The sequence below is a fragment of the Eleginops maclovinus genome, chromosome 17 (genome assembly GCF_036324505.1).
Source record: "Eleginops maclovinus isolate JMC-PN-2008 ecotype Puerto Natales chromosome 17, JC_Emac_rtc_rv5, whole genome shotgun sequence".
NCBI lineage: Eukaryota > Metazoa > Chordata > Actinopteri > Perciformes > Eleginopidae > Eleginops > Eleginops maclovinus.
Window position 1 is genome coordinate 13,425,667 of NC_086365.1, and position 23,707 is coordinate 13,449,373.

Genomic DNA, 23,707 nt, shown 5'->3' on the forward strand with positions numbered 1-23,707 from the left:
TGTGTTGTGATGCATGTGCTAATTTTTATACCCAAAGGAGTGAAATCTCAGCCTGAGAACAAAGTAGACTCTTCTGACTTCATCTGATGTGACTGCAGATGACTGTGTTTTATAATGCGCTCCCTGCCTCGCGTTTGCCTCCCCCCCTCATCTGTTCAGTCAGGCTGCCGTGCCTCAGTGTCTCTCAGTTTGACTGAAGGCTGCGTAGTGACCAACTTAGCTCGTAGCTTCAGGGTTTGCAAACTGAGAGGCAGGAAGAATGTTGAGTTTGTGTCAGCAGGCTTCACGTCATACTCTGTTGTTGAGGATCGTTAGCTTCTGGGCATACAGTATATTGAGCGTGCAATATATTCAAAGTTTCCTCTGTATTCAACATTTAGGGATTACTTTTAATTATTAATCATTTCCTTAAAAGCAAATAAAGGTTGAATATCTTCTTTAAAGACACTGAACACAACACAGTTTATTAGATATGCTGGTGTAATGTGTTATATCACACAGTCTTCCACATATTGACATTTTAGCAAAGTTATTCAAGTAAATGCAACACAATTCTGGTGTAAAAACTAGGCTACTCCAAGAAGAAACCTGACATTCTGGAATAAATGCTTAACGATCTAGTTTCCTAATGTTAGATGAGAAGAATACTACCACTCTTATACCTTTATGCTAATCATGAAGCTACCACCAGCAGCATGTTAGCTTAGCTTAGCATAAAGACTGGAAGCAATTAGCCTGAAATGGCTTCTAAGACGCTTTTTTATTTTTACTTTAGAGAGCAGGTGTGTGCATGAGGTAACAAAGAAACCAATTAAAGTAAAAATGTAACATACATTTATTGACATTGTGTCTGCTAGATAATGTTAAACACGATACAAGCCCTAAATACAGCCATTTAGTTTCAATAGTCCATTGAGAGCTTCAGTACACATGCTCAAAGCAGAAGAGGTTATAGATTGAGGTTAGAACAAGTCAATATGTGGTGAAATGCAAATAGAGAGTGGATTAACTCAGAGGTATGGCTGCTGAATGACCTTACCAGTGAATTACATTTTCATAAGCACTTATATAATATAATGGCCGAGTGGTGCAGTTTAATAGCGTTCTGTATTGTAATGGGTAATGTTGACTCATCCTTTAATGAACAGACTCCAGGTGTATCAATGCAAATGCTCAGTGTTAGGCTTCAAACGTGAGACAGAAGGCGGACATGATTTAGGAGGTTGTGTAAGGTTAAGGGTTTGACTGTTTGTGGGCAGATTGGCTAGTGGGGACTGCCTTTATCACCCATTACAATGTCCTTTCAAAACGTCCAATGAACACCGTTCATTCCCTCCAAGATATGGCATCAAATTGCAATCTATCATAACAATGTACGTCTTTTTCTCCAATTTGTTCAGCTGTTCCAGCGGGTACAATCTCCCTGGTGAAGTTAAGCCTTGATGTATGCCAAAAAAGGAGTGTATCGCTAATTTGTGCGACCAAAACTGGAGAAAAGAGCACCTTTTTTCTGTGGTAGCAGTTTATCATCGTAGGTTCTTTGCATTAACGATCCTAGTCCTGAAAAATGGTAGGCAATTGATTCACTAAAGAAACCATGGAATAAAACATGTGTACAAAGGTGCAGTGTGTCCCGTGTTGTTGGTGGTGCAAGGCTTGGAAATCGGAAACACTAGGGAAGAGTTGAAATAGAGGAAGGAAGACAGGAAGTGAAAGAAACAGAGAGACAAGGATAAAGTGATGAAGAGGGAGAGCTACAGCTGGAGGGCAACTCTTTGCCCTCTGTCAGAGAAGAGAGGGAAGGAGGAGGATGAGAAATGACCTGCCTACAAACTAATGTCATCACACTCATCCTTTCACTCCTCAAAAGTGAACTATATATGTGTGATTCTGCCGGTGATTCGTTGAGCAATATAGCCTCTAGAGAAATGTCTTCCACCATAAAGCCTTGTGGTAAAGCCTATGAAAAATTCACTCAACGCTGCACGATTAAGTACAGTCAAACAGGTTCATGTGTGTCCTCTTCATATAACAAGGTCGGAAGTTCAGTTGTATAGTGCATGATCATGCAAATCCAAGACTGAGGAATTCCCAAAGTTAATGTCTAAGCAATTTTATGCCAGCTGACACTCTGGCTGCTGGAATATGGACATGTTGACATTTGCACATTGAGGCTAATTTTATACGTGTGTGTTTTCTGTTTGTGGGAGTATAATCTGTGTTGTAATCTCTGTCTCTGGAGATGTGACTGAGGTCAGACTTAAAACAGACAGACACACAGGGAGAGTTATTATATTTCATGGTGGGGGATTTTCTTCCTAGAAATAACTACCTGAGCTTAGCTTATTGTAAGGACATGTAGTCGCTTATTTGAACACTGTTTGAGGAGAAGCCATTAGCTGAGAAATAATCATAAATCTGCCTACTAGAAACGCATTGAACAAACTGTTATTTATTTTGTGTTAAATATAGAAAAAACCTGAGAGTAATGGTTGCTTCTCTCTGCTCCAATGGGAATAAACACATTCCTCAAAATCTCTTGTTTCTAGGTTGTTGTTTTTCTATTTACTAACCGATGATTTTAACCACACTGCTTGCTTGACACAAATCACAGTGCAAACACCAAAACAAACAGAATGAACACGGTTTGCAAACTCCTGACCTCTTTTCTCTTTAAACATTTCTGATAATAACGTTTAATGGAAGGTAAAAGTGTTGGCTGCATTTAAAAAAATATTCTAAAATAATTGAACTGGTTTTAAAACTCTGGCCCGACACTCCTTCAAACGGAGACCAGGAACGCAATTGATGCAGACCTTCATTTTTCACATGCCTCCTATCAAACTCTTCCCTAAGGCGACAGAAAGTCCTCTTCATTTTTACCCACATGAACAGTCTATTCCTCAGTTTCCATCGTCCGTCAACCCTTCTCTTTTTGCCACCCATTACCTTTTAGAGTCCTACATGAATGTGAATGGGCTGATCTATCTGGGAGAACACGGCCAGAGGTCCAGCACAGTATAATGTGTGTGCTGCTGTGGGGGAGGTCATTTCTGCTGCAGCAGCATGGGGCATTATAGTAATTAATCTGAAGATGGGCTATTACATTTGCATGATATCACATTGCCTTTTTTCCACAATGAGGTTAGAAGACTTAGCATGCCTGGCCTGCATTTAATGCATTCAGCGCACAACATTGTGTTGCTCTCTCTCTCTCTCTGTCTCTCTCTCTCTGTCTGTGTGTGGACTTCCCTCTCGATTAACTAGTGAGAGTGATATCCAATAAGACGTGTCCGCGTAATTAGCCGTGTCCCGGGGATGTATTAGCTCACACTGCCTAGCTCAGCTAGATAAAATCTGACACACTACTTCCTGTGTGTGTGTTCTTTATACTCTCCCTATGTCATCAGACAAGCTACATTCCTCTCCAGCAGATTGGAGGCGTCACAGTAACTTCTACAGTTTTACCTTCAAATGAAGACCTAAAGCCCCCGTGTTTTTACCGTGTAACCACACGTGTTTGTGGATCTATAATATATGTGCAAGGATGCATGTGCTCGTCATGAATAATGGAGACTGAGGATGGACTGAGCCATTCACCTGACAGCAGCACACTGCTCCACCTCCAAATCCAGGAGTTACTGTCTCCCTCCGGCTGCTGTGATTCAGCCAGGCCTGCACTCAATGTGATCAATATATTCAAAGCTTCTGTTGAGGATTTTTTAATGAAGCCTAAATGTCTGCTGTCATATTTTGTAACGTCATCAACCTCTAAAAAATGGGGAATTTCTCTTTCTTTAAAATGTGTTGTATACATTTAATTGGACAACCAAAAATGTGGCAACAAATATGGACCGAAGTAGAATTGTTCGGCAGATTTCTTTAAACGTATTTATACATTTGAGTGTCTTTGCCCTTTGCTTCAGGACTATTTTCTCTCTAGATGTTTGTCGAACTTTCTCCCACTTGCTCGCTCTTCTCATGTGTTGTGTTGGAGTAACAGGAAAATGGCCTCTGTTTATTCTCACATCATAACCTAACAACCTTCCCTATGACGTCCCCAGCCTGTGTTGTTCGCTCCAGGCAATACCAAAAAAAGCATTTCAATCCAGAGCCTGCACTTGAATAGTATAGCAAAGCCTATTTGTTTACTGTAGAAAGGCTTGAACAGAAAGATCTGAGATGCAAAGATGTTGATTTAGAATTGGAATGTCATCGTTATTAACGTGGCGTCAAAGCTTTAAACTACTTGGTATAGTCCAACCCGATCATGCAATGGAAATAAATGTCCTTCGACGGTTTATTAATGGACCCTATTGTCTAAAAGACCGAGACATTCATCAAACATATTAAATGCATAGCAGTATCTTGGTGCCATTGGTGCAGTGACATATCACCAATTTGCTAATAAATCAATGCCGGCTAAAGCACATGTGACAGAGGCTCACTTACTGCAAGACAGAGCACATAAAAGGGGTAAACACACACACACACACACACACACACACACACACACACACACACACACACACACACACACACACACACACACACACATTCTCCACTCCCTACGGTAACGCTCACAGGAGCCCATTAAGGCCAACACGGTTCTATGTGTTTGTGACGGCAGTACGTAGCAATCTGTGTCTCCTTTTAACAAACCACGCAACAGAAGCTAGCGTTCGCGGGCGTGCTCTCATGTGGAACCTCATCCGTATGACGCACTGTGAAAAGTTGCTTTCACTAATGTGGTGTGTTGGTGCATGCATGTGCCAAGCTGTGTTCGGCTGTATCTCCGCGGCAGAGTTGTGATTGTTCCGACCGAGCGCACTCACATGCCATATGTTTACAGGCAAACGCGTGGCCTCTCAGTGATGCACATGGGATGTCCTAGTATGCAGTGCAATGCAATGCGGATGCAGCAAGTACTAAAAACTCCATAAAATTGTATGAGTGAGTGTCTAAATGTAGATAAGCGACGGACATGTCCTTAAGTTGTTGAGGTTTTAGGGCTGGAATCAACTTTGGTTTGACTTATTACGCTGCAAGGATGTCTTGTGATCCATGACTTACTCACCCTAGTTGGTTGTTGTGCTTTGAGAATGTCAATGAACTTGCAGCAAAGTAACCTATTCTTTATGATGTAATGAAAATATTCATCATACCCCTGCATCTTCAATTTTAAAGGGGCCCTGTGCTGCATATTTTCAGGTTCCTAGTTTGGTTTTGTGCCTCTACTAAGACATTTTGCCATGCTTTAATGTTCAAAAAGTGCTCATACTGCCTGTGCTGCAGCACCTACATGCATAAAAACCTACTTAACACAGTAGAGGAAAGGGGAAACCCCAAAAGCACAATAGAGCCTCTTTAAAGCACTGATCTTGTATGCATTAAGACTTGTATATTCTCCAATATTTACCAAAAATAAACTAAAATCAACAGTATTATTTAAGTGACCCATGAGGTAATTGTTATATTTCTGTTCCTCTCTGTAGTGTGGATCCAGACCTCCCTGATTGAGCCGTTGAATTTCCATCGCGACAGAGTCAACCATGGACAGGAGCTGGAAGTGGGTACCGGGTTTCGGAGCAGTGTTATTGACACTCTTGAGTCACATGACCTCAGCGCTGGAAGTGCCTCTTGATCGTAAGCATTGTCTTTATAGATATAACCTTTACTATGATTACCAAAATAGTCAAGTTTTGCATTAACTGTTCCGCTAGCATCAAAACTTAAAGCTCTGAGAACTGTTATTTAAATCCCATTCAGCTCTTTTTATTGCGTAACAATGTCAAAATGCAGCAGTTTTTATTGTGTTTCAGCTTTGCATGTTTCGGCATGGACTCAAATTACGTTTTTAAGAATTCAGTCTCCCTATTTCACGTCTCCTGTGTGACATTATGATGTCTTCAACTACTTTTCTTGCATTACTTGTACCTGCCCAATTGAAGTATTCACAACATAAGATGGGGAAATCTCTCCCGAGCTTCAGGCAGGCTCAACAAAATGCTTAAAATTACTTGAACGTGCGACTCTGTCACCTGAACCTGTGCTTTACTCCTTTCCAAAACTAACACCTTTCCTCAATATTCTGTCACTGTGGTACGGCGTGTCATGGTGGACAAAAAGCTAAAGTGCTGGAAGGATGTAAGTTGCCTCGAACACTGAGTTTTCTGCACTAGAAACTTGCTTTGGTGTGTTCTAGCAATGTTAGATGCATGCCGTTTTCTCAACAGTGTGAAGTGACTTGCTTGTTTCTTTGGAGTGATGCTTGTTTTATGTCAGTTCATGCACTGGTGAGTTTACCATCAGATCAGATAGCTGTTTGCAGACCGTGTTACAATGTGATTGAATGCTTGTCGCATGCATATCTTTGTTTCTATAACCCCGCCCCCAGTGAGTGGTGTATACATTTCCCTGGATGAAGTTTGCTTCCTTTCATGTTTCTCCAGTGCCACAACCCCCCACTATAACGCTACAGTCCCCGAAGGATTACATCTTTGATCCGCGGGAGAACATCGTCATCCACTGTGAGGCCAAAGGGAAGCCTCATCCCAGGTGAGACACTCACTCCTCGGTACTTCTAGATGCAAAAGAGTACTTGAAAGACAAATCCAAGTCGATGAATAATTTTACAGCAGCATCATTCATGGGCAAAAGCTTGTGGAATGATGTCCTGCCAAAGAATCAGCCTGAGAGTTTCAGCAATTAAGAGCCATCTGTTTCCATTCAGTTTTATGTGTGAAATTAAAGATGTATTTTTGAGGGCATCTCTGGAGCATTGGGGAAATACTGTATGAATCACCATGGCGACTGTTGTCATGGACACCACTTGAGAAACACCTGGCACAGTTTCGGTTTGCCACCAGCTCCTGAATCCAGTTAGAATCCCCCAAAGTCGTCGTATCCTCTCTTTCGTGTTTGCCCGTGGGTTTCTAGCCGAGATAATCAAGCGATAATGACCTTCCTTGTTGATCCCTAGCTTTTCATGGACAAGAAACGGGACCCACTTTGATGTAGAGAAAGACTCCAAAGTCCTGATGAAGCCCGGCTCAGGAACTCTGGTCATCGACATCAGCGGGGAGAAAGCCGAGGCCTACGAGGGAACGTACCAGTGCACGGCGCACAACGAGCACGGCACCGCGGTGTCCAACAGCATCGTCATCCGGCAGTCCAGTAAGAACTCAGACTGTGTTCAGTTGAAACTTGGTAATAGGGTTAGGGTTGTACATCTGTGGCATCGACCAATGAAGAATCCATTACATTTTGGAACGGATTAAGGAATGAACAAACATACAAGGTTTAGTTTTGCTTTCTGTAAAAACAGGAAAGATCTTAAAGGCTTGGAATCCAAAATCTTCATTTATTTATACGTTTATTAAAACAGATAAGTTGCTTTTACCATTTTCCGAAATGCGTGGATTCAAACGTTGTTCCTTAATATCTAACTTCCTAAAAAACCCCACCACTTTTGTATCTATGAAGTCATGTAATCCAGACTATTTGTGAAGCTACGGGAAGCCTCCAGTGCCTTTTGTTTGACGTTTGTGTGACTCGCAGGGTCCCCCTTGTGGTCGAAGGAGACAAATGAGGCCATCGTGGTGCAGATGGGGGTCTCCCTGGTGCTGTACTGCCGACCCCCTGCAGGGCTGCCCCCTCCGGTCATCTTCTGGATGGATAACAGTGAGTCATTTGCATTCATACATATATGAACACATGCTCCAAGGAGGGAAAATTCCCACACCCTATAGAATACAAAGACAAAGGAATGCATACTGGAAATATGAATTCACCATTAAGCCACTATAGCATATATAGCTTTTACTGACCCTATCGAAAAGCAAAGATGTATTTTAAAAAAAAAACTAAATAAAAAAAAGCTAGTTTTATTGACCAAGTTATTTTCCATGTCTGACTCTCTTTGTCTCCCCATCCTTCAGACTTCCAGAGGCTGCAGCTGGATAAGCGTGTGTCCCAGGCTCTGAATGGAGACCTGTACTTCTCAAACGTTCTCCCAGAAGACACCAGGAGCGACTACATCTGCTATGCGCGCTTCCCTCACACACAAACCATCCAGCAGAAGCAGCCCATCTCCGTCACCGTGCTGAACAGTAAGCCAAGACACTGATTTTACTGCAGAATTCAAACAAAAATGTATATTCAAATACTTTTGACCCAATATGTTTTTATACTGGCACATTCAAGCTTTCTGATTGTGTATTGTCATTCTTTTCTTGTTAATATTGCACAGATTTCCCACTTAATTGCACATTTATATGCATTTTCTCACATTTTCTGATCAAAAGAATGATTAATTACTATTAGTTTCGCAGTGTTTCCCTGTATTCTACATTTCCTAGGCTTTATAGCGTGCTTTTAGTGGTATAACAATAGTGTTACTCTAGTGCTATACCCGTAATTTGTCAAAAAATGTTCTATATCGCCCCTCCCACAATGCATTTTACACAAGCTAATGCATTGGTAAATTGTAAAATAACACACTTCCTGTTTTCTTTCCTAGCTTTGCATGCTTATGCTTTTTTGTTATATTACAGTGGAAACAATGAATGAGACTGTGGCTGCTTTATACAATGTCACTGATTTCTATAGTGGTGAGTGCTGCTGGTTTCTTCCCATTCAGCCCCCTCACCGTGAACCCAGCCCTGCTTTTACCTCACCGTGCCCAACATACACGCTCACCTTCAACTCTATTAACACACTCTTCCTCGGGTCTCCCTCATCTCTATGCCTGCGTAGTACGCCTGCACAATAAATTGAGTGTTTATCCTCATTGCAATGTCCAATTCTGCGTGATCAGGTTTTTAAAGACAGCTAAAGTGCACATTAAGGGAGGTTTTTGAGTTAGTTGAAAGAGATTATGGTATATTTTGTATTTGTGGCATCACTTCAAAGTTTAATTTGTGTATGTTAGCCATACTAAAAGCAGCAGAGAGGCAGAACTGTGTGCACTTTACTAAGGGATACACAATACATGCAACTAATAGTAACCGGCCTCTTAATAAGGAGGAAAAAAGGCTGAGATTTACGAAAAAATATTGAATCCTCAGCTTTTACTCAATTAACAATTAGTAACAAAAATAAAGACTCTTTATCTCTTATCATTTCATTATCATATAATATACATTTCCATTTATTTGTATATTTATTGACATATATTATTTGCGTCCTAACTCTAATATCTGTTACATGCTAATAAACGTTAGCTCATTATCTGCTCATATCATCGGTGTATTTTGTTCATGCAGATTAGGGTTTAATGATGAAGATCTTGGTCCTGTATTGCATTACCCAATGTTTATTACATGGCAAAACACATATCTCCTCTTCATGCAGATAAAAAGCCAGGGGGGTTGTAAGCATGCAACATTTAATATCCACTAACTGCATCTCCCCAGGAATCATCAACGCACTCGGGACTGATCACATGACCTGCTCCATCAAGCAAACCCAAGATGTGAAGCATGTTATTACTATTAGAGGAAGGGGAATCATTATCTGTACTTTCTGACCTTTTCAGCCGAGGAGATGTTAGAGAAGTCCAGATCCTTCTATGAGGAACTTCTGAGGCTTGTATGTGTGGATGGAGAGCCGAGATAAAACCCCAATGTTGCCATAGCAACAAAGCGAGGGCTACTCCTCTCAGGGCGATTCCCCCTGCTCTCTGATTCTGAGGGATCCTGCTTGTATAGAATATGATAAGCCTTTACTGAAAATGAATCATGTTGAGTCATCTCATCTTCTATCCCTTCTATCCTTCATGAGAATAAAACTGGCCGTCTGAGCTCTTGGCTTCACCCATAGTTTGTGTATCATGTGTGTGGTTCTGATGTGGTTGTGTGTCCCCATGTGTTCAGACAGCCCAGAGGGGGAGCGCCGCCCCGAGTTCATGACGCCTTTGGGCGCCACCAGCACAAAGATGGTTCTGAGAGGAGAGACCCTGGAGCTGGAATGCATCGCTGAGGGGCTGTAAGTCAAAATCTATCAATAACGTGGAGACTTTGGAACACCACTGAAATATCTAAATGTATTTGACCGCACAGAATGCAGAAATAGCACCAAAACAAACATCCTGTGTTTTCTGTGACAGGCCCACTCCAGAGATCTCCTGGCAGAAGGACGGAGGAGAGCTGCCCAGCACCAGGACGTCTTTCTATAACTTTAAGAGAACCCTCAAGGTTTCTGAGGTGAACGAAGCCGACGGGGGGGATTACCGCTGTACCGCCACAAACAACCTGGGCACCGCTCACCACATCATCAAAGTCACCGTCAAAGGTACGCACCTTAACCTGGACTTTTACTTTTTTCAATCAATCAACCAAGCTGGCAAAACAATGCTAATGTAACATGTACTGTACAAAGATGCTAATGTTTCTCATGTGGCTACATCATTTAGCTATATCATAAACAAAAGGCTCAACATTTGTTTTTGTCACTCTCAAAACTCTCGCTTCGTGTCCTCCACAGCCGCTCCTTTCTGGGTCAGCGCCCCCAGGAACCTGGTCCTCGCCCCGAACGAGACCGGCATCCTGACCTGTCGAGTGAACGGAGAACCCAAACCCAAGATCAGCTGGTTCGTCAACGGAGTCCCCTTAGAGAGTGAGTAAAATGAGACCATGCTTTTTCATTCATTATTCTGTAAATTTGCCAGAATTTATATGTTTCAACTTTAATGGTTCAGTTGAATTGATTCATATTTCTATGATTTGAACCTTAAATCCTTTATTTTGTCTTATAACAGACGCACCTGAGGACCACAGTAGGAAGGTAGACGATGACACTGTGATTCTTAGCAACGTCCAATCAGGGTCCAGCGCTGTGTACCAGTGTAACGCATCCAATGAGTTTGGTTACCTGATGGCAAACGCTTTTGTGAACGTTCTTGGTGAGTGAAGCGAATAAAAGTACATTTTAGATTTACAGTCCTGTAGAGATGCTGATGTACTTAACGTCTTCCCACAGCCGAGCCACCGAGGGTGCTCACTCCACCCAACCGAGTGTACCAGGTCATCACCAACAACCCTGCGTTACTTCACTGCGCCTCCTTTGGTTCGCCAATACCAACCATCACGTGGTACGATTCAGATCAGGTTTCCATTCATTTCATTCAAATTCTTGTTGATTTTTCCACCCTCCCATTAAATGCTCCGTCCTTTCCTTCCAGGTTCAAAGACAGTCAGACCAGCATTAAGAATGGAGACCCTTATGTGATCCATGAGAACGGCACATTGGAAATCCATGTGGCCCAACCGTTGAACAGCGGGAAGTTCACCTGCATAGCGACCAACATCCTGGGGATCAAAGAGAACCATGTCTTCCTGGAGGTTAAAGGTCAGATAGTTTTGATAAATGAAATGTTATGCCTCTATAACCACATCAAACAATATATTATTTAGTAGTATTAACTCTTCCGTCTTCTAGAGCCCACTCGCATCCTGAAGCAGCCGGAGTACAAGGTGGTGCAGAGAGGAATGAGCGCTGTGTTCGAGTGTAAAGTCAAACACGACCCCACCCTCATCCCCACCATGACCTGGCTCAAAGACAATACAGAAGTGTCTAAAGATGACAGGTACAAAGACATAAAGACAGATGTGTGTAATCCCATTTAAAAACAGGAATATAACCCTCCGTACGACCCTCAGGTTTCAGGTGGACGTGGACAGTCTGACCATCAGAGACGTGGAAGATGAAGATGAGGGCACCTACACCTGCGTCATGAACACCACCCTGGATCAAGACTCGGCCAGTGCCATGCTGACGGTCGTAGGTACGTTCACGATGCATTCAAGGGTCCGTTAGCAGAGGTTAGGGAATCGTTGCTGTTGTTGCCTACATGCAAATAAGGCTAACAATTTAGCTAGCTGGCAAGCGGCTAACCCAACGCAAAGGAAAGCGAAGACATAAAGCGCTAAAATGACAATACATTGAGATTATAGACACTGAAAAATGAACTTCCATGGCCTCTGTTGCAATTTCTGACATTAGCACACATGGCTTTCAGAACATTTCCACTTACGGTCGTTAATACCACATTAGGGGGGGGGGCGTTCTTCCTCCAGGCCTATAAAACGATCCCATATGAATGCAGAGAGAGTGAAATCACACAATGTAAATCCTGCATTGGCCTGCATATATGTTTTTAAATGATTTGCAATTGAAGTGAACATGATGAATGACCTCTTTAGACAAATATTGGTAGTGGCTTCGACTCAACACCAGAGTAAAATCACACAATACTGCTTTTCTCCTCCAGAAGTCTTTATTGAAATGCACTAAAACCACTTTTCACCACTTCAACATTACAGCAGCTGATTGTCTTCAGTAATAACGTCAGTGTTTTCCCTGCTTGTCTGCTGTTTTTCTAATATCTCTCACTAACATCTTCTCCTTGTACTTCACTCTTGCTTGTCGCTGTCTCAGAGGCTACCCCTACTCCAGCTATTGTCTACGGTAAACAATGTCCAGCAATAAGGATACGTAGCTTTCATTATCTCCACCCAACCATCAAGTTCTGATTGGATATTGCATTTACGTTGTATTTTTCCCTCTCTTTAATCCATATTGTAGCATTTGATATGAATGCATTTTACAATTTACTTTGATTTCTCATTTTCTCTTATTTTCTCTCGTATGTTCTTATAAAATGGCTCACTTCACCTGCCTGATTAGACCCTTCTCAGGTGTTTGTGAGCATGTGCAGAGGTCTAATCAGCGAGAAGTGGAAACACCTGTGTTGGTTTGCATGGTCATAAAATGTTGAATTGAAAAAAAAGAATGCACTTTTTAAAAACAACAAACAAACACAAGTTTATTGATACAATTCTTTAAAAAATACCAATTTCCTGCTGGTTATTATTGAATCCAGGGTCAGACATCACATTTTTTCCATTGCTCAGCTTTATTTGATGGTCATTTTTGACCCAAAAAGTTTCATGGTGCATCTGATTAAATTACCCTGCATATCATTTATTTGTATGGTCAAATTGTGGAGCTAAACAATGCCTTGCTCTCATCAAAAACCAGGGAAAGACTTTTCACTTTTCTGTGGGCTCCTTGTTGTTGCAGAGAAACCTGATCCCCCGTCAGACCTGGAGCTGACGGACCAGACAGGCAGGAGCGTTCAGCTCACCTGGACGCCCGGAGACGAACACAACAGTCCCACAGAGAGTACGACTTCACTGTTACACCACTGATGAACGCTATATTCACTGACGTCCAAAAACTATTCAGAATCCAAAGTTCCAATAAATTTTAGATTTCCTAAAAAAATAAATAAAAATGGTATATACTCTTTTTTTTCAAGCCATTTATTTGAAGTCAGCGTCTGTAATTCAATCTTTCCTCAACCCCCAGAGTTTCTGATCCAGTACGAGGATCTGCTCCACCAGCCGGGAGTGTGGATCAACCTGACGGATGTTTCTGTACCGAGCACCACGGCGCAGTTGAAGCTCTCTCCGTACGTCTACTACTCGTTCAGAGTGCTGGCTGTGAACCGCGTCGGATACAGCCAGCCGAGCCAGCCCTCCAGCCAATACAGAACCAGCCCTGCAGGTGATTAACAATACCTTGCTGTATTTAAATATTCAAAAATATCCAATAATTAAACTATATTTGTTTGGGTTTTCGTAGCTCCTGATGACAATCCATCAGATGTGCGTGGAGAAGGGTCAGAGCCTGGGAACTTAGTCATATCCTGGATGGTAAGATTGCTTTTATCACAAAAACTTCTTCTCAAATATCTAAAGGTTTTAGGCAAATGACAGAATAATTCTCTCCTCAGCCGCTGACCGGATTCCAGGCTAACGGGCCCGACTTGGAGTACAGGGTTCAGTGGAGACAGAAGGACGTGGACGACGATTGGAGCTCAAAGAACGTGGCCAACGTTTCCCAGTTTGTGGTGACTGGAACTCCCACCTACGTGTCCTACGAGATCAAGGTTCAAGCGTTCAATGACTATGGCTCCGCCCCCGAGCCGGAAACAGTGTTTGGATTCTCTGGAGAAGACTGTGAGTGAACACAGAGCTATACAGAGGATTTTTAAAGATCACTTTGAGCCTTTTTCCAAAACAATGCTATACAGGTTAGGGCGTAGATTGAGCAGAGATCCTCTTGAAAGGATCTTCTTCCCGTTGTACCTCAGATTTTAATCCGTATAAATCATACTTACTACTCTCGAACATTGACTGATCCTTTTTAGCTCCATGTTCCATTACCTTCATGCTAATAGTCGAGAGACTTTAATCTAAACCTTCCTCCTCTATGCAGTGCCTCTGTCTGCTCCAGAAATAGTGCAGGTCATGGTTCACAACAGCACTCTGGCAGAAGTGCACTGGGAGCCCGTCGACTTCCCCTCTGTCAGAGGGAAACTGCAGGGATACAAGGTATTGTTCTTACCATTTAAATGATGCATAAGCTGTGTATTCACTTCAGAAAATAGATGACGACTCAAAAATTATCCAATGAGGCGTAATAAATGCATCTTGTTTAGCCTCTTAGGATGATGAGCCAGACGAATGGCAACCGTTAATTAGCTTCCAATATAAAATAACCTAATAATTCTGGGTGTTTTATGTGTTTCCCTTTAAAGGGGATAGCTTTATTAGTACCTTGTTTTCAAATTACGAGCATGAGGCCCATAAATCAAGCTAAGAAGAAGTAACTCCTCATGTGTTTCCTGTAGGTTTACTACCGGCGGGAGCACAGCCTTCAGGACACAGAGGAGGCCTCAGATCAGAATGAGCAGGTCCTGACGTTCAGCGGGAATCGTAGCGAGGGACGCCTGCCGGGCCTGCAGCCGTACAGCCTCTACAACCTCACCATCAGGGTCCTCAACAGCAAAGGAGAAGGGCCTCCGAGCCCCAGCAAGAAGTTTGAGACCCCTGAAGGAGGTATAACAACTTAAAGATTGCGTGGAAAAGCAATCACATGTTCTGCTACACAACCACCGTCTCACCTTCAATATAAATGCTCATGAATGGTCAATATCCAGACCCTGACTGTGGATCTGTTTGTGCTTTCAGTCCCGGGGCCTCCATCCTTTCTGAATGTCGTTCACCCCAGTTTGGACTCTCTCACTCTGGAATGGGGCCCACCGATGAACAACAATGGACGCCTCGCTGGATACACACTGAAATACCACCCAGGTCGGCCCTCCAGCTACGAGGCAAACAAAAATATGTGTGCACCTTTTACGTTTTAATCCTAACAATATGGCTCCTGTGACTCTGTGTCTGCAGTCAACACCACTAAGGAGCTGGGGCCGGTGAAGATCATGTCGTTCCCGGCCAACGAGACCACCTTCACCCTGGGCAACCTGAACTCCAGCATGCTCTACAAGTTCTACCTAAGCGCAAAGACAATCAAAGGCTCTGGCCCCATCATCACAGGGGAGGCCTTCACAGTCATGGACACAAGTGAGTTATCTATAGCTTATAACACGAGCAGGAGGCGTTCAATGTCCTGGATCAGTGGTGTTTATGGAAACACAATAGGGAGGGTTAGAGTCACAGTGCCCTGACAGATATTAAGGCTTCCTGTGAGCTTAAAACCCACACTGCTTTTCACACCCTTTACCCTGTCTTTCTCTTTTTCTCTCTGAAGCTCGTACTCAGCCCACTGTAGAGACAGGCAAAGGTAACCAGAGTTTGCCACTGGAAGCACCTGCATGTTACTCACACCGCAGAATAAGAGCTTAGCATAGCCTATAGTTAAATGACCCATGCATGTTACTCATAATAGCATGAAGAAATAGGATTTGAGAGACAGACTTCCATGGCATCTGCAGGCAAACCATGCTCGTTTCCTCTTCTGAGAAATCATAGGTTTAAAAACGTTAGCTCGTTCTAGTTGTGCTTGCAGTTTTTACCTCTTCCATTGTGTTCGTTGGAAGCCTCACGCATGACGCTTATGAATGCCTCACAGTACTAACACATTATTGACCTGCTAATGCTACAAACGGATCATTTTGTATATAAATACTAGCATTGGATTTAGATGATATGCATGCTGCAGTGCCTCTCTGAAGTTGACTGTGAGGAGGTTTTAACTGGGCATGTCAGTAGCAGCTTCTCCCTGTGAAATCAGTGCCTCTGCAGTCCACTCTTTGCTGTCGCCTGTGTTTTGTATGCGTGTTGTCTCACTCTTTTCAATGTCCTTTCAGGCCCTACAGAGCCCCCTCACCCAACCTCCCCCGTCACTCAGCCTCCGCCTCCCCCGTTTCACAAGGGTATAAGCACTCCCTGTATTTCCCCTTCTAACTCCCAGAATGTGTTCACGTCAAAAAATGGTCCATCTCAGCAAAAGAAAGTGTTTTAAATATTAGTTTTATCAAGAAATGTTTGGATTTCTGTTGGATTTTTCTCTAACTGGTACTTCTTCGAGTTATTTTAGGAGGATTAATAGAAGTCCTCAGTGAGATGGCCATTTTTTGCAGCTATAAAACTGAACTGTTTTGATGTTTTGACTCGACGTAAAACTGCAATCACAGCTCTTATGCCATGGTGTTTGGGCCATGTGTGAAAACCCCTATGAGATCTGACCAAAAGTGAACAATAACGTCACCCTCTTTTGATCGGATCTCAAAATATTTCAGGTGTGGCACTCATCCTCTTCAGCAGTGTATTGTATACTATTATTGTGTAAATTGAGGCTCTGGTCAGTCGCACAGTTTAGAAAAACCTCAAAGCTGTGAGCAGAAACTGAGTTTACTGGTAGACCTCAGGTTATAGCAGATTTACCCTAAAAACTGGCATATTGAATGTATTCTTCAAATGGTATTTCTACTCCCTCCTGTCCTCAATAGCAGTATTTGAAAAGTTGAATTTCATATTAAGGGTTTTGTAAAGTTGATACACTTTCCATTTAAATTACGACTCTCTCTCTCTCTCCATCTCCTGTGTGCTCAGCGCCGCCTGTCGGCCCTGCGTTCGGCAAAGTTAACACGTCCATGTCGGAGGACGGTGCGGTGATCAGTTGGGATTACTTTGGACACCATAAGAATGTTTATGTGGAATATATTGTGGAAAACAGTAAGGCTTCCATTTGTACCTCAAAGACATGAGTGCATGCGTTAAACGGCTGTTGTATAAGTCGTTTAAATGCCACCATTGAAGTTATTCTTTTTCTTCCCCTTGAATCCGATTCCTCTCCATCCGCTCCACCGATATCAGGTAAAGACGACTGGAAAAAGGAGTTGGTAAACGGCTCCCACTGGCATATGATAAAGGGGTTAAAGCCAGGGACGTCCTATAAGGTGCGAGTGGTAGCTAGAGACCCGAGCGACCCGACGGTCCACAGCACGGACGAGGTGTTGGTGGCGGTGCCAGGTGAGGCGGCATGCCTCGGGATCCACCATCGTTGTGTTTAAACATTTTTCCATCCCTCTTTCTGTTCTCATTATCCGACATCCGTTAGTGTTAGTGTACAAGCACGTCCGAAAGTCGTACTGACCCTTTAAAATCACCACTAAACACCATTTTTCTGTGGTAATAGATGACCTCATCATTGCATTTTAACCCATTTTGTAATCATTTTAATTTCTTCCTTTACAGCTTCCTTTAATCTCAGTGTGGCTCCGCATGAAAAACAGGCTGAGTCATCATTTATAGCAGCCGAGATTAAGATCTGGACTGACGGCTCTGCTTCCTGTTTGTCTCCATTCCCCCCTCCCCTGTGTGTCCGTGTGTGTGTGTGTGTGTGTGTGTGTGTGTGTGTGTGTGTGTGTGTGTGTGTGTGTGTGTGTGTGTGTGTGTGTGTGTGTGTGTGTGTGTGTGTGTGTGTGTGTGTGTGTGTGTGTGTAGCTGTACCCAGTCGGCAGGTAGACATTGCCACCCAGGGCTGGTTCATTGGCCTGATGTGTGCCATCGCTCTCCTGATCCTGGTCCTGCTCATAGTGTGCTTCATCAAGAGAAACAAGGGTGGCAAATATCCAGGTACTGCACATATTATCAGCATGTACTGGAACTTCATGCTTATTGATATTTTTGATGCAAATTTGGATAATTTCTGGTTTAAAAGAAATGTTTAACAGTATTTTTTAGTAGATTTGGACTATTAAGTGAAGTAAATATTATATCTTCCTACAATTACCTTATTAAGAAATGGATGTATGCACATTTGAGAGAAACTCATCAAACATGTGTGTAATCCACAGTGAAAGAGAAAGAAGACGCTCACCAAGACCCAGAGATCCAGCCAATGAAGGAGGATGATGGGACATTTGGAGAGTACAGGTGAGGAAAGAGAACACTGAAATACAGCAAAGATTAGAAATGGTTTACGAGGATTATTTTCTTTGCTCATTCTTTGAGACCTGACTCGACTTTTTTGCATGAAGAACATTTCCCCAGCTACAAGGACACGGTTCCTACCAGACTCTATTACTAAACACTCCATAGAGGCAGGGACTCTGCACTACTGTGTTCTTTTCTGACCAAAACACACTGGAAATCATCAACAAAGGCTTTTAGTGCAATGCCAAATATGTCCCATAATACAACTGCGTGAGAGTTTCAGGTTCTTCCTCACTCGAGCTTTACAGGGACAATTTAGACTTTATTGAAACCTCAGCTGCTAAAAGTCTATAGTAAACTGTGCAGCCAAAACACAAGACACTCAGACCTTGGGACTCCAGAAACCGGAAATTGCAGCCAAAATCTTAAAAATCGTTCCCTTTTATTATGCATTTTATTAAACCATGCTATCAAACTAGAGCCCCAGGCTTCTCCAGGATTGTAAAACCCTAAAAGATAACATACAGTAGTTTCTGTGAGTAAAAAGGCCCTATTGTGCTTTTTGGGGGGTTTTCCCTTTCCTGTAGTGTGCTATATAGGTGTGTGTGCATGTAAATGGTCTGCAGAGGCTAAAATCCAAAAGTTCCACACACAAATCACAACAGAGCCGGCCAGCTAACCAATCAGAGCAGACTCTGGTTTCAGACAGAGGGTGAAAAGAGGTGCTGCAGCACAGGCAGTATGAGAAAAATAAAGAGCTTTTTGAACATTAAAGCACGGAGACATGTCCCAGGAGAGGAACTACATACTAATATGACCCTGGAAATGAGCAGAATATGTCCTCTTTAACTTGTCATGGATGTCATTGTGCTTTAAATGTTCCCCATACGCAAGCTTGTGTCTTGTCTGTTCATAAAACAGATTCTCATTGTGGCTCATGAATTGCTTTTCATGTGTCCTTCCATTCTTATCTCTGTTTTGTTGCCGGGTTTAGGTCTATGGAGAGGTAAGGCAAGATGTGGTAAAACCAGCATGCAATTCTATAAAACCTCAAGCAATGTGACTAAAAGCAACCGATCTGTCATCATACTGACTGATAGTCAACACCATAACCACAGTTATATCATTAACACTTAACATGAACAAATTCTACTTCCTTAGCGTCTTCCATTTAATTAATTGAATACAAATGCATTGAGCTTGAAAATGAAGTTGAAATATATTAGAATTTAGATTGTAGAGCTTGCCGAGTATTAACCAAAAGGGATTTTTGAGGGGGGGGAGGATTGAAAAATAAGTGCATTTTGGATGATTGCATGTCAACTGAAAGCATATTGGTTGATTTGAAGGTAAAGTATTGCAAGAGACTGAACAGCACGCATTGGGAAACCCTCTCTAGCAGTGGTCACCAACTCTAACCCAGACTGAAAGCAGCACTAACACTATAGTGTAGATAATACCATGCTATAGATGTGGCTGAGCTGCTCCTCTGTACAGGCTCCCTGCAGAGTGATGTTCCACGCATCCCATAGTTACTGTGCAGTATAGTAAGCCTTTATAGTATTTAGTGAGATTCAGTATTGATATCAATTGTAGTCAATTATAGATATTACTTCCTCATTTCATTGACGTTGCAGCAAACTGTGCACGCATCAGCAATAAATATGCTGTAGTGACGTACGGTAAATGGGGTATTCGTGCAGTGGAAAAGCCAGATTACTCTTTGAGGCATCAGGGTTTCTGACCACTGCAGAAAGATCAAACCATGTCCCACAAATGATGTTCTCACTAACCCTCTTCCATCCCTTTCACAGCGACACGGAGGACCACAAGCCGCTGAAGGGCAGCCGGACGCCGTCCAACGGGACGGTGCGGCGGGACGAGAGCGACGACAGCCTGGTGGACTACGGGGAGGGCGGGGACGGACAGTTCAACGAGGACGGCTCCTTCATCGGCCAGTACAGCGGCAAGAAAGAGAAAGACACACACGAAGGGAACGAGAGTTCGGAGGCCCCGTCGCCTGTCAACGCCATGAACTCCTTCGTCTAACCGAAGGGCCCCCGGCGGGCCTGGCTGCGATACACCTTGTCACCTTGGCAAATGTGACCATCCCTGTGGTGACAGTTGCCCCCCCCCCCCACACCCCCTGCCAGCCCCTGTCTGTCACACTGTGACCTCCTCGAAACACACACACTCAACAAAGCAAACACATCCCACATGATAAGCGTTAAAAGAAGGTGTGAAGCGAGGGACGTGAGGAGGGAAGGAGAGGAAGAAGAGGAAGAAGCAATATAGAAAAGCAGAAGGAATGTACCAGAGACTCGGCAGAAGTGTGTGTTAGTGCCATTTCCTTTTCAAACACGATGTATCCAAATATATATTTTATCAAAGTACACCACATGACCCGCAGGCAGGCATCGAGTCAAAACATCTGCATGGAGTAAATCATGATTCTATTAAGCATTTTCCCCCCTCCCTCCCCCTTATGCAGAGTCGAGCCGCTTGTTGAGACTGTATATGGTGCACGCCTACTAGCGACTGGGTATTATTGTTTCGTTTCTTCAGTCAAAGTGTTAAATGGCGTATGATATAATAAGAGAAAAAACGGCGGCGTTGTCTGACAGCGCTGCGGAACAGTGTGACACTAAGTAGCTAGTCTTTTTGAGACGGATGAACTGTTTGTACATATGTAATAGAATAAGAAGAAAATTATATTTCAAAGTCGGGGTTGTCCATTTGTATTCATTGGAAACCTGGCTCAAACACTTCGGTCACCAGCCAGACAACTAGTACTCCCACACTTATTCCCGCTTTCAGCCTCATGATTTTTCAACGTTTGCTTGCTTTTGTTTCCTCTTCCAATCTGTTTCTTTGCACCTTTGCTACCGAGCACTTGTTGAACACAAGCCGAGCTGTGATTGGCCAGTGTCGTGTCAAGCGCTTCCACCCCTGGTATCGTGGTACTGCCAGAGCAACGATTTCCCCCCGACTTTCTGTAATGGCAGAAAAAAGGACACAGTTACATATGATAAATGCACCTGAACAGGGTTGAGTGGTACGCACTTTGGGATGTTTAGATTTTGAGAACCTCTCAGCACGGTTTCTAGTGCCTTCGTAGATCCATAGAGTTACATCACTTTCCAAACACCACACTGACCTGGGATCAGTAGTGCTCTTAGGAGTCCATTAATACTTTGCATACACAATACCAACCCACTCAAAAGACAACTTGGGAATAAAATGCTGATTACATCCTTTATTTTGAGCTATGGTCAACGAGTAAGTAAAGTTCATGTGGGCAACAGGTGCAAACACGCTACAGCGACCCAAAACACTTGCATAAGGAGAGACGTGCAGCAGCTGCAAGAACAATGCAAATAGAAAAACCCAAATATGCCAAACCACATGCAAATGTGGAAGAGCATTTAGAAAATATTCACCAACTTGATGAAACATGCGAATACATGCATACTCTCGCTCAGATAGTCTGTTTCACAGTTGTATGTGTTTAGTCAGTATAAAGCATATGAGACTTCAGCGTGTTCCTCCTAATGTAAGTGTTTGGGGACGCTGTTACGTGTTTACTGCTGTTGGCCACCGTAGAATGGAGAATATCAAATATCATTACGTTGTTTTTACCAATTAGTTCAAATCCGATATTGTGTCGATGACATAGGGTTGACTATTGGTGCTATTACAAAATACTGAACCAATAAGATTCTACTCTTCTGTTATGCAGCCTTTGAAACACTTCTAATACCATATAACAATATCCAAATATGTCTATCTCTTACATCTTCATATAAGATTTAAAAAGTGGCGGTCATACACTGGCATTAGTTGCAAGGATTAATTTTCAGCTCTAGATTATTATGATCTTGTTGACAATCAAACACCCTTATCGTACCACCAAATCACACCATGCAGCTGAGAATTTAAGGAAATGTCTGGAAGGATCAAATGAAGCAGAGTCAGATCATGGACACCTCATGAGAAGCCGTCATCTCCTCGTCATGTCGCTCCAACAGCACTGAACTACTGCCAACACACTCACCAGGTAACTGCCAACAGGAAGCAGACTCCTCTTAAGAGCGGGGCGAACTGTCACTGGTAGCACTTAGAAAAACGCAGGGGTGGGAAAAATGATGCTGAATGTGGAAAAAAGTGTACGTGTTTATATGAATGAAAATATTGCTTGTTTCACTGCAACACACTGGTGACTTTGGTTCATGCATTTAACCTTATATCTGTGTGTCGTCACGTTCTGAGCGCAGCACTCGGTGAGTTTTTCTATTCCTGTAAATGAATGTGTGAATGCTTGGGTGCACGAGTGTGTGTGTGTGTGTGTGTGTGTGTGTGTGTGTGTGTGTGTGTGTGTGTGTGTGTGTGTGTGTGTGTGTGTGTGTGTGTGTGTGTGTGTGTGCAGCACATGCATGCTACTGTGTTAGGCGTGCGTGATGTATAATATCGCTTTTCCACGGAGGATGGTCTATTATTCTGATGTCTACTCAACAGGAAATCCAAGAGCTTTTTTTTTTTTTTCTCCTTCCAGATTTTCACTTCTTAGGTTAATCATAACTTGCATCAAGTTTTTACGATGTGTCAGCTTTCCTCGTGTAGATATTTCTGTTGTATCTTGTAAATAACGGCTTGACTTGAGAGTGGAGGTGTTGCGGTCAAAGGTGAGAGCTTGACCTCAATCAGCCCTGGTGCATTATGGGTTAGGGTGGCGGTGTGTGAGACGAGACTATTTACACTTTTCACTCTTCATTTGCTGTGGAATTTCTTTTCATTTCTTCACTTTTTTTTTTTACTTGTCAGGTGAATTTGCAAATGTTTAGCCTATCAGGTACAAAAGGAGATTGTTTAACTTGTGAATGAGCTCTTGTGGCACCTGTATTGTTTCTGTCTCAGACAGCTCATGCACCTTTTCTGTATTTTTTATAAAAAGGCACTCGCTTAAACAGGATGTGTCATTTCGAACACATCTGAGCATCTAGTCCTACGACGCTGGAAAACTGTCGTTCCAAATTACACAACATCCTTTTTAAGAGTGTGCATTTAAAAAAAAACTAAAAACAAAACTGTGATTTGAAGGAGGACGCTTATGCGGACCGGCACATCGGAGTGTGAATCCCCATGGAAACAATGTTCTAGTGACTGGTGGACATACAGTAGAATATACAGTATATGATATGATATAATATGACATTCTGGTTAATGTTGAAGCTACATGAGAAGCATGAAAGGCTGTCGAAATGGTTTACTCAACAGTATAATATTGCAAAATATTTTGTATTTTAAATGAAGTTTAAAAAAAATGAAATAAATGTTGGTTTCAGGATTTCAAATCTGGTTTTCTTTTAGGGTCATGCATGCAGGTCAACATGTAAGAGTGTGTGTGTAGCACCATCTAGTGTACGAAATTGGGAATGATTTTATCTGAAAAAAAACACAGA

General features: G+C 42.7%; 1 protein-coding gene across 9 annotated transcripts in view; it reads left to right on the top strand.

Moving 5' to 3' along the window:
* Positions 1 to 23,584, top strand: part of nrcama (neuronal cell adhesion molecule a) — a 50,246-nt gene extending 26,662 nt beyond the window's left edge. For 2 of the 9 annotated variants that reach the window (XM_063905875.1, XM_063905874.1), the window contains 30 exons: positions 5,496 to 5,646; positions 6,130 to 6,147; positions 6,453 to 6,558; positions 6,983 to 7,176; positions 7,561 to 7,683; positions 7,941 to 8,111; positions 9,876 to 9,987; positions 10,109 to 10,293; positions 10,486 to 10,617; positions 10,760 to 10,903; positions 10,981 to 11,092; positions 11,183 to 11,349; positions 11,440 to 11,587; positions 11,661 to 11,785; positions 12,439 to 12,468; positions 13,084 to 13,185; positions 13,372 to 13,569; positions 13,648 to 13,718; positions 13,799 to 14,024; positions 14,284 to 14,399; positions 14,699 to 14,906; positions 15,039 to 15,161; positions 15,255 to 15,431; positions 15,619 to 15,651; positions 16,178 to 16,243; positions 16,923 to 17,045; positions 17,187 to 17,342; positions 17,817 to 17,948; positions 18,170 to 18,248; positions 20,063 to 23,584. In XM_063905875.1, the coding sequence (XP_063761945.1) occupies positions 5,553 to 5,646; positions 6,130 to 6,147; positions 6,453 to 6,558; positions 6,983 to 7,176; positions 7,561 to 7,683; positions 7,941 to 8,111; positions 9,876 to 9,987; positions 10,109 to 10,293; positions 10,486 to 10,617; positions 10,760 to 10,903; positions 10,981 to 11,092; positions 11,183 to 11,349; positions 11,440 to 11,587; positions 11,661 to 11,785; positions 12,439 to 12,468; positions 13,084 to 13,185; positions 13,372 to 13,569; positions 13,648 to 13,718; positions 13,799 to 14,024; positions 14,284 to 14,399; positions 14,699 to 14,906; positions 15,039 to 15,161; positions 15,255 to 15,431; positions 15,619 to 15,651; positions 16,178 to 16,243; positions 16,923 to 17,045; positions 17,187 to 17,342; positions 17,817 to 17,948; positions 18,170 to 18,248; positions 20,063 to 20,297 (3,906 nt within the window). In that variant the 5' untranslated portion in view covers positions 5,496 to 5,552 and the 3' untranslated portion in view covers positions 20,298 to 23,584. The other 7 variants (XM_063905879.1, XM_063905877.1, XM_063905876.1 and 4 more) reach the window with 7 other exon arrangements.
* Positions 23,585 to 23,707: the final 123 nt, after the last annotated feature.